General features: G+C 41.4%; 1 protein-coding gene across 1 annotated transcript; it reads left to right on the top strand.

Moving 5' to 3' along the window:
• The first annotated feature begins 179 nt into the window (after positions 1-179).
• THYN1 (thymocyte nuclear protein 1) lies at positions 180-8894 on the top strand. The gene is made up of 8 exons (XM_067470767.1): positions 180-332; positions 1824-1896; positions 3260-3456; positions 3600-3668; positions 5327-5419; positions 7412-7507; positions 8353-8503; positions 8658-8894. The coding sequence occupies exons 2-8, from the start codon at positions 1854-1856 to the stop codon at positions 8699-8701; spliced, it is 693 nt and encodes a 230-aa protein (XP_067326868.1). The 5' UTR covers positions 180-332; positions 1824-1853; the 3' UTR covers positions 8702-8894.
• Positions 8895-11467: the final 2573 nt, after the last annotated feature.

Raw genomic sequence — 11467 nt, 5'->3', positions numbered from 1 at the left:
AGTTCTCGTAGTGCACATTGCCATTACTCTCTCTACCGGGTGTCTATGCCAAGAGACTACAACGCCCAGGAGGCAACGCGGCCATCCGCTAGGCCTACTGTTTCTTTAATTCCCAGGCTCTGCCTTCCTATTGGTCAAAAAGAGGGGGCCGGTCTTAAAGGCGCAGAGGTGGTTTGCATAACAATTATTTGTCCTCCGAATTGTATCGAAATAGTGGGAGGGATTTCTTTGAAGCTTGCAGAGGAGTGGAAGCCGTTTCTGTGGAGTTGCAAACCTCAAGAGGAAGCATCCAGGTGTCTCATATTCCTGCTGCCACTGCAAAAATATTTCAGGTGCATTAAATATTTTTGATTTCCTGCACTGCAATTGGCTTTTGATATGTATGCATGTTTTCTATGCAATGGCTCCTACTAAAATGCATTTATCAACAGATAGCACAATGTAGCCTGGCTCACTTCCTTGAGTGAGCTCAAGTTATGTGCAAATAGTAATAATAATAATACTATAGTGTAAGTGTAATACAATGCAGCCTGGCTCACTTCCTTGAGTGAGCTCAAGTTATGTGCAATAGTAGTAGTAGTAGTAATAATAATAATAATAATAATAATAATAATATAGTGTAAGTGTAATGCAATGCAGCCTGGCTCACTTCCTTGAGTGAGCTCAAGTTATGTACAAATAGTACTAATAATAATAATAATAATAATAATAATAATATAGTGTAAGTGTAATACGATGCAGCCTGGCTCACTTCCTTGAGTGAGCTCAAGTTATGTACAAATAGTACTAATAATAATAATAATAATAATAATAATATAGTGTAAGTGTAATGCAATGCAGCCTGGCTCACTTCCTTGAGTGAGCTCAAGTTATGTGCAAATAATAATAATAATAATATAGTGTAAGTGTAATACGATGCAGCCTGGCTCACTTCCTTGAGTGAGCTCAAGTTATGTACAAATAGTACTAATAATAATAATAATAATAATAATAATATAGTGTAAGTGTAATACGATGCAGCCTGGCTCACTTCCTTGAGTGAGCTCAAGTTATGTACAAATAGTACTAATAATAATAATAATAATAATAATAATAATATAGTGTAAGTGTAATGCAATGCAGCCTGGCTCACTTCCTTGAGTGAGCTCAAGTTATGTGCAAATAATAATAATAATAATATAGTGTAAGTGTAATACGATGCAGCCTGGCTCACTTCCTTGAGTGAGCTCAAGTTATGTACAAATAGTACTAATAATAATAATAATAATAATAATATAGTGTAAGTGTAATACGATGCAGCCTGGCTCACTTCCTTGAGTGAGCTCAAGTTATGTACAAATAGTACTAATAATAATAATAATAATAATAATAATATAGTGTAAGTGTAATACGATGCAGCCTGGCTCACTTCCTTGAGTGAGCTCAAGTTATGTGCAAATAGTAATAATAATAATAATAATAATACTATAGTGTAAGTGTAATACGATGCAGCCTGGCTCACTTTCTATGGCAGGGAGCCTCACAGCCTCCATAGATGCAGGCGAAATGTCAGGAGAGAATGCTTCTGGAACATAGGGCCTGGAACACTCACAGCAACCCAGTGATCCTGGCCATGAAAACTTTCAACAACACATGGAAATGGAACTGTATGGCAAATTTTGCAAGATGCTTTTAATTTTGCGTTTTATATTTCATCGCCGTTTTAGCTTCCAGAATTCGTTTCTTGCCATTAGGAAGATGAGCAATAAACCAGAGGGCATCAAATCCCTTCTGCACACATGCTTTGTGAGTTTGTGGTGTGATCCATGAGACTGTTTTCACAGGTGCCCCAAGGCCTTGTGAGTGGCTGAAGAATGCCTTTGCGCGGCAAGAAAAGAGGCAGAGGGGCATTACCAGGTCTGTATGGAAACCAGGCCCAATTATTCTTCTAAGGGTGCATCTCTACACTGTAGAATTAAGGCAATTAGAGACCACTTTAACAGTCATGTCTCCATGTTATGGCGTCCTGGGACGTGCAGTTTGATGAGAAAGCTAAAGACGTTGCAAAGCTACTATTTTCATGGATCCATAGCACTGAGCCAAGGTGATGAAAGTGGTGTAAATGCAGTGTAAAAGCACCCCTGATCTTTTGTTTCTGGTGGCTTACAAAAGAGACCTATTCTCTTATTACAGTATTATGGATCATTTCCAAAGTATAAACACAAATAGCTTAAGCCCACTATATGGGTATTTGTCTTAGGCATGCAGTCCCCAAGTTATGTTCTATAGGTTTGTTCTTAAGTTGAATTTGTAAGTCGGAACAGGTACATTTTTAAGTTTAACTCCAGCCATATGGAGTAACTTGAGACTGGAGATATATACACACACACACACACACACACACACACATACACACACACCCCCATATATGTGTGTGTGTATTTGTGTGTGTTACCTCAAGTTACACCATAAGGCTGGAGTTACACTTAAAATGTACCAGTTCTGACTTACTTGGGATAACACACACACACAAACACACATCTATTTTTCTATCTACTATCTATCTATCTATCTATCTATCTAAAAGCTTTGGATAGCATATATATATATATATATATATATATATACTCACACACACATACATACACACATATAGATATCTAGATATATATACAGATATACATATATATACATACACACATATATACATACACATGTGTATGTGCTTTGGATAGCATAGGTAAGGGTGGACACCTCTGTGGGGTTTCCTTTGCTGCTTGTGTCGCTTATTGTGATTGTATTTTTGTACTGTTTTTAATGTATTCTTATGTTTTATTTATTTTATTGCTATGTTTGTTTTGTGTTTTTGATTTTATTTTGTTGTAATGCACTACTGAGCTTGGCTTCATGTAAGCCACCCCAAGTCCCTATTGGGGAGATGGTGGTGGGGTATAAATAAAGATTATTATTATTATTATTATTATTATTATTTCATTGACACAAAGACACAGTATGTCACAGCAAACGAGATTATATACTGGATTTCGTATCACAAAATCACAAGTTGAACACTTCCCAAGCGTCTAGGACTGTGTGATGTATTTTCAAATGATGCGTGCAGATCCAAGTCAGGTGGCCTTTGGCAGTTAATAATAATAATAATAATAATAATAATAATAATAATAATGTCGCTGTTCAGAAGATTTCCCCTCTCTTTCCCTGAGATAACTAGATTGTGATCAAACTGTCTTACTTCCTTTTAATTCTTGTTTGCTCCAAGCTACAAAGGAACCTGATTCTAAAATAGCCAAATCTGAGCCTCCGAAGAAGAGAGCAGCTCCCAACCCGGCAAAAGGCAAGACCAAACTCCTGGCATCAGAAAAGGGCGATGAGCTGGAAGGAAGCAAGAAAACCTATGGCCACTGGCTCATGAAATCTGAGCCTGAGAGCAGGTTTGAAAAAGGGGTGGATGTGAAAGTAAGTCAATGACGCTTCATTGCAGAGGTAATGTTGCATACATATATATTTCAATGATGCAACATATCGGACTCTAGCCTTAAAACAAAACCTAACCAAAAGTGCAGTAGAGTAATTTCTGTTTTCAATTTATGATTGTGCAGTTTGGCATTGAAGACCTAAAAGCTCAACCCAACCAGACAGCATGCTGGGATGGAGTCAGGAATTATCAGGTAAAGGCATTTATGGATTCTTCATTCTTCGGTGTGAATTTCAGCTTGAAGCAGCAAAACATGGGATGAACAAGGTCTTAAAACTCCATATAAGTCTTTTTTTTTTTGTTAAAACTGTTTATTTTGATTATGGTACATAACAGAAAAGTAACCCATGGCAAATCAGATATAATCAGGTACCAAAATTTTTGACATGTACATGCCTCTCTACCTTATTCAATCAAACAGTTAATTTTGACGTTAAGTACAAATTATTATCATTTACATATCTTAATACACATAAACTTGCTATTTCTAGCTGTTTTCCAGTGCTTTCAGTCAGAGCTTAGTATTAAATTTTTTCATAACATTCAGGAAATCAGCACATGGCATTTTACACACAAACCCCAGACCTTACACTCAACCCAAAACCCCTATCCTAAACAAACTAAACCCTCATCCCCACACCCGTGCACCCTTCACCATGACTTCCAACACCAAAACACAATGAAGCCTTTAAGCCTATTTATCTATTCTTATTCATGGTAAACCTAAATTCCTAATGGAGCTCCTCTATATTACTGACTCTCTATTCAGATATGCCATGGCCAACTTCCATTTTTCTAGAAAGTCCTCATTACTCTTATTCCTCCTGTTATAAGTTAGTCTGGCCTTTAGCATATATTCTCGCATTCTTTCCCTCCAATCCTTTTTGGTTAGACCTTTTTCCCCTTTCCAATCTTTGGCTATGGTCAATCTTGCCGCTGCAAAGCTATATTGATATATTTCTTGGTCCTTCTGATTATTGTTTTCTCTCTGTAGACCTAGCAGACATAGTCCAGGGTTTTTTTTTATCTTGTTATGTAACATTTTATTTGTCTCCGTAATTAACTTATCCCAAAATTCCTGTATGATCACACAGGTCCACCACATGTGGAGAAATGTCCCTTTCTGTTTCCTGCACCTCCAGCAAATACCTTGTTGTGATTTGTCTATTTTAGCCAATGTAGCTGGAGTGATATAACATCTGTAAAACATTTTGTATTGATTCTCCCTGATTGAACCCGATAAAGTAAATTTGAATTCTTTGTTCCATAGGTATTCCCATTTGTCCAATTCTATTGGTCTGCCTAGGTCCTTGGCCCAGGATATCATTACTGTCTTGACTCTGTTGTCCTCCATGTTATAACTTAGTATGTATTTGTATAATCTAGAGATTAACCCTTTATCCCCCTTTTTCCATATTCTTTCCAATTCTGATTCTTTGGTTGCAAATCCAATCCTCAAGTCTTTTTTGTATCTTTCATGCAATTGGTGATAACGAAACCAGTCATTAATCTCCATTAAACTCCATATAAGTCTTTCCAAAGACAAGGGCTGGTATTTTCTTTGTTGTCATGTGCCTTCAAGTTGCTTCCAACTTATAGCAAACTTATCATGGGGTTATCTTTGCCTTCCTCTGAGGCTGAGAGAGATAGCTCCCAACGGCCATGCTTGGTGGGAGATTCAGGAATTATAGTGCAACAGTAACTTTCTTTGGTCTTTGTTGTTCATGTCCTCTTATTCACAATCTTAGGAACACGGGCTGCGACAGTCTCTGTCAGCCGTCATGTTCTGCCATGTCATCCTCCTTTCTTGAGATGTGAACTGGGTGGTTTCTGTCCTCCTTCCTTGTTCAGGCACGGAATTTCCTGAAGGATATGAAAGTCGGCCAGGAAGCCTTTTTCTACCACAGTAACTGTAAAGAGCCTGGGATCGCTGGCATCGTCAAAGTAAGGGACTAAATGCATGTACTATTTGTCACTGAAAGGGTTAAAAGGACCCAATAACTCAGCAAAAGCTGTAGTTCTATATAAGCAGGTATACCTGTAGCTTAGTAGCCCTCAGTCTGAGAGAGCCCTCAGTATGAGAAGGCCTCAGTGTTAGTTTGCCTCAGTATATGAGAGGTGTCAGTCTGAAAGAGCCCTCAGTATGAGAAGGCCTCAGTGTTCGTTTGCCTCAGTATATGAGAGGTGTCAGTCTGAAAGAGCCCTCAGTAAGAGAAGGCCTCAGTGTTAGTTTGCCTCAGTATATGAAAGTCCTCAGTCTGAGAGAGCCCTCAGTATGAGAAGGCCTCAGTGTTAGTTTGCCTCAGTATATGAGAGGTGTCAGTCTGAAAGAGCCCTCAGTAAGAGAAGGCCTCAGTGTTAGTTTGCCTCAGTATATGAAAGTCCTCAGTCTGAGAGAGCCCTCAGTATGAGAAGGCCTCAGTGTTAGTTTGCCTCAGTATATGAGAGGTGTCAGTCTGAAAGAGCCCTCAGTATGAGAAGGCCTCAGTCTTAGTTTGCCTCAGTATATGAGAGTCCTCAGTCTGAGAGAGCCCTCAGTATGAGAAGGACTCAGTCTTAGTTTGCCTCAGTATATGAGAGGCGTCAGTCTGAAAGAGCCCTCAGTATGAGAAGGCCTCAGTCTTAGTTTGCCTCAGTATATGAGGTGTCAGTCTGAGAAAGCCCACAGTATGAAAAGGCCTCAGTCTTAGTTTGCTTCAGTATATGAGAGGCGTCAGTCTGAAAGAGCCCTCAGTATGATAAGGTCTCAGTTTTAGTTTGCCTCAGTATATGAGAGGCGTCAGTCTGAGAGAGTCCTCAGTATGAGAAGGCCTCAGTCTTGGTTTGCCTCAGTATATTAGAGGCGTCAGTCTGAAAGAGCCCTCAGTATGAGAAGGCCTCAGTCTTAGTTTGCCTCAGTATATGAGAGGTGTCAGTCTGAAAGAGACCTCCGTCTTAGTTTGCCTCAGTATATGAGGCATCAGTCTGAGAGAGCCCTCAGTATGAGAAGGACTCAGTTTTAGTTTGCCTCAGTATATGAGAGGCGTCAGTCTGAAAGAGCCCTCAGTATGAGAAGGCCTCAGTCTTAGTTTGCCTCAGTATATGAGAGGCGTCAGTCTGAGAAAGCCCTCAGTATGAGAAGGCCTCAGTCTTAGTTTGCCTCAGTATATGAGAGGCACCAGTCTGAAAGAGCCCTCAGTATGAGAAGGTCTCAGTGGGAGAAATGCCTCAGTGTGAGGTAACCCTCAGTGTTTTAGTAGGCCTCAGTTTGAGAAGACCTGGTGTGAGAAGCCCCAGGTTGAAGGCCATCATGTGTGAAGGCTGCTGTGTTTAAAAAGCTCCTGTGTGAAGCTCCTGTGTAACTCTGGTGTAAAAAAGAGGCACGTAAGAGCGAAGCTGTTTCTCTGCATACGAAAGAAGCCCAGCGTGGAAGCAAAGAAGAAAGTGTAAAGAACTTTGTGTTATGGAAACCTTGTTCCATATTATTTTGCTATAAAGAAATGTCTCTCATGGAAGAGATAATATTGGTCTGTGTGCTTTTTTTAATCACTTTGGGCTACTGGTGCTGGGTCATGCTGCTGCTGATAAGTTACTCTGTGGTACATTTATGAGGAGGATCTTTTGTTAATAAGCCCACTCGCCCAACAGTATTTTGATCTGAAAGTATCAGCACAGGCTTTTGGGAATAGCAGAACATGGATCTGAATCACAAATGGAATAATTGGGTGAATTTCAGTGAACCTCAGAGCCCAGCCCAGACACATCTTCACCTTCTGAATTGCCTTGCCCTTCCTTCTCTACTTCACCAAATAACCTGCAGCAAATTCAATCTGCAACAGAGATAGCAGAGAATGCTTGTAGTTGAGGTACAGAGTTTGCACTTTGTTGTTGTTGCTGTTGAGCACCTTCAAGCCTTCCTCGTTTCATTCTTTGAACCCCCTTCTCTCTCAAACCTAGATAGTGCAGGAGGCCTATCCAGATCACACCCAGTTTGATAAAAAAGACCCTCACTATGATGCGTCCAGCACCAAAGAGAAGCCCAAATGGTTTATGGTAAGGCACTTTTCACTGGCCTTTTTATTAGTGTTTCCAAATGCAAAAAACCCCCAAATATTTCAAATAAAGACATTGAGCTGCTCCTGATTTTCCGCTTGTTCCTCACACTGAGAAGGAAAGTCATGGTGAATCCTAACTTCTTATATTGAATGTGGAAGATGCTGCTTTGTCTGCCCAAATCCTGTTGTTAATCTGAACTAAAAGACACCTAATGGACACTGTGTGTATGTTTGTATATATGTGCCTTCACGTTGCTTGATTTATAGGATTTTCTTAAGAAAGGAATACTCAGAGATGGTTTTGCCATCCGACCTCTTGTTTCCTCTGACCATAGCACCCAGTATTCAGTGATAGTCTCCCGTCTACGTACTAACCAGGACTGACCCTATTTAACTTCCAAGATTATATGAGATCTGGTATCATTGTCATTATCATAAGGTAAAGGTTTTCTCCTGACATAAAGTACAGTCGTGTCCAACTCTGGGGGTTGGTGCTCATCTCTATTTCTAAGCCGAAGAGCCAGCGTTGTCCATAGACACCTCCAAGGTCATGTGGCTGGCATGACTGCATGGAGCGCCGTTACCTTCCCACAGAAGCGGTAACTATTGATCTACTCACATTTGTATGTTTTCGAACTGCTAGGTTGGCAGGAGCTGGGAGTAACAGCAGGAGCTCACGCCGCTCCCCGGATTCGAACCTGCAACCTTTCAGTCAACAAGTTCAGCAGGTTTAACCCACTGAGGTCCTAATACCAGAACTTGGTATATAAATCCCATTTTCTCCTAATCACAGCAACAAACAATTTATTTGGGTATCAATTCAGTTTCTTGTTGAACTTGCAGGTTGATGTCCAGTTTGTGCGCATGACCAAGAGGTTTATCCCTTTGGCTGAACTGAAAGTCCATCACCAAGCACACAAAACCTCCGGAGGACCCTTGAAAGCAATGTCTCTTTTCACAAGACAGAGGCTCTCTGTCCAGCCCCTGACAGACGGTGAGAATGAAGCATCTCTTGGTTCCTTGCATGCCATAGTATAGCGAAGTGGGTAAATAAGCCAGAGCTAGGAAATGTTAACCTTAGTGATCCAAACCCAGCAATATTTAGCAAATGGCCCACTTGAACTCACTGTTTTCTTTTTCTTTTGAAGAGGAATTTGAGTTTGTTCTGAGCCTTGAAGACCAAAAGCCGTAAGAAATGACTGCAATGCATGCCAATCTGGCCAAAATGTCAACAACAGTTTGCTTCTGGACAATCCTAAGGGAAAGGAAGCTGAAAGCCTGAAACTAAGCTGAGAGTCTATAAAACTGTATTGTGTTTACTACTGGTTGCCTTTGTTTGAAGTTAAGTTGCATTGTTTTCCAAATAAAAACATATATTTTATCTATGAGGTGTTTAAAACTCAAGAACATATTGAATAAATACGGTAGGTAATGGTTTTCCCCTGACATTAAGTCTAGTCGTGTCCAACTCTGGGGTTGGTGCTCATCTCCATTTCTAAGAGCCGGTGTGGTCTGTAGACACCTCCAAGGTCATGTAGACCAGCATGACTGTATGGAGCGCCGTTACCTTCCTGCTGGAGCGGTACCTATTGATCTACTCACATTTGCATGCTTTCGAACTTTTTTTTTTTGTCGTGTCAGGAGCAACTTGAGAAACTGCAAGTTGCTTCTGGTGTGAGAGAATTGGCCGTTTTCAAGGACGTTGCCCAGGGGATGCCCAGATGTATTGATGTTTTTATCATCCTTGTGGGAGGCTTCTCTCATGTCCCCGCATGAGGAGCTGGAGCTGATAGAGGGAGCTCATCCGCCTCTCCCCGGATTCGAACCTGCGACCTGTCGGTCTTCAGTCCTGCCGACACAGGAGTTCAACCCACTGCGCCAGCGGGGGCTCCTGCTTTCAAACTGTTAGGTTGGCAGAAGCTGGGGCTAACAGAAGGAGCTCACCCCACTCCCCGGATTCAAATCTGCGACCTTTTGTTCAGCAAGTTCAGCGGCTCAGCGGTTTAACCCACTGCACCACTGGGGGCCCTGACTCGGCTTGGTATGGAGGGAATAGGGACAACTCCTTGTTGACCCCAAGGCCTAGCTTACATCTGAGTAGGCTACTAATAGGATGCAATTGATAGAAAAACATGTCAACACTGGTCCTTTGAAAGCCTTAAGTGGCCATTTTTTTTAATTGGAGACAAAAAAAATCATTTAAAAATGCAGCCATTTCAAAGACAATGAATTAAGAAACATGTAAACAATGCAGGGGCTTATAATTTACAAGTTGCACTGCTTCATTTAGTACCTATAGGCTCCTTCCTGCACATAGCCCTCCCACGCCATGATCCGTTCGGACAGCCTTTTTTCCACTCGGTCTGAGGTTGGAGATTCGATTGAAACATGGCTTTTTCCAGGAATGACCAGATGCAAGTTGGAAATGCAGCACACTATGGGCAGGAAAATAACGTTCTGCGCAAAGCCATATAAATTATGCAAGAGTAATGCAGTATTTCCCATAGTCTTGATGCTTGCAACTTTGCACAGCTTCTATTTGGAATGCAAGAAGAGAGCAGAGCTTGGAAAAGTTACCTTTTGGTATTACATCTGCCAAAACTGCCTCCTCTCCACTCTCCAAAAAAATATGGCCAACGTAATGGAAAAGGGTAACTTGTCCAAACTCTTCAAGAGAGAGGTTTAGATCCATAGCCAGTCCTCCAAAACCTTCTGACCCCATGCAGTCTTACCTTCAGACTGTGCTGTCATCTTTTGCACTGATGGCACTGAAATGCAACCTTGGAAACCATGAGGGACCATTGTTCTTCTGGAAAATGAAAGCTGAATGGCCAGAATCACAGAGTTGTTGTAAGTTTTCCAGGCTGTATGGCCATGTTCCAGAAGCATTCTCTCCTGACGTTTTGCCCACATCTAAGGCAAGCATCCTCAGAGGTTGTGAGGTCTGTTGGAAACTAGGAAAATTGGATTTTCCTAGTTTCCAGGGTGGGAGAAAGAACGCTTGTCTGCTTCTGGCAGGTGTGAATGTTTCAATTGGCATTTAATGGCCTAGCAGTTTCAAGGTGTGGCTTCTTACTGCCTGGGGGCATCCTTTGTTGGGAGGTGATTAGCTGGCCCTGATTGTTTCTTGTCTGGAATCCCCCTGTTTTTGAGTGTTGTTCTTTATTTACTGTTATGATTTTAGAGGGTTTTTTTTTAAAATACTGGTAGCCAGATTTTCATTTTCACGGTTTCTTCCTTTTTGTTGAAATTGCCCACATGCTTGTGGATTTCAATGGCTTCTCTGTGTAGTCTGACATGGTGGTTGTCTGACTGGTTCAACTCTGGGGTGTGGTGCTCATCTCCATTTCTAATCCAAAGAGCCGGCATTGTCCGAAGACACCTCCAAGGTCATGTGGCCAGCATGACTGCATGGTGCGCCACTACCTACCCGCAGAAGTGGTATCTATTAATCTACTTACATTTGTTTTTGAACTGCTAGGTTGGCAGAAGCTGGGGCTAACTGCGGGAGCTCACACTAGATTTGAACTACCAACCTTTCAGTCAGCAAGTTCAGCAGATCAACAGTTTAACCCACTGCATCACCAGGGGCCCCTAGTGGACTGCCTGCTTTATTTCAAAGAACATATATATCAGCATTTCTCAACCTGGGGGTTGGGGCCCCTGGGGGTCGCGAGGGGGTGTCAAAGGGGTTACCAAAGACCATCAGAAAATAAAGTATTATCTGTTGTTCATGGGGGTTCTGTGTGGGAAGTTTGGCCCAATTCTATCGTTGCTGGGGTTCAGAATGCTCTTTATTGCAGGTGAACTATAAATCTCAGCAATTACATCCCCCAAATGTAGTCAATTTCCACCAAACTCCACCTGTGTTAACATTTAAGCATATTGAGTATTTGTGCCAAGTTTGGTCCAGATCCATCGTTGTTTGAGTCCATAGTGCTCTCCCAAACTCAAGGTC

This window comes from Anolis sagrei, chromosome 7, assembly GCF_037176765.1.
Source record: "Anolis sagrei isolate rAnoSag1 chromosome 7, rAnoSag1.mat, whole genome shotgun sequence".
Classification (NCBI taxonomy): Eukaryota; Metazoa; Chordata; class Lepidosauria; order Squamata; family Dactyloidae; genus Anolis; species Anolis sagrei.
The sequence above is the reverse complement of the archived record's forward strand: the minus strand, read 5'-3'. Positions and strand labels throughout refer to the sequence as shown.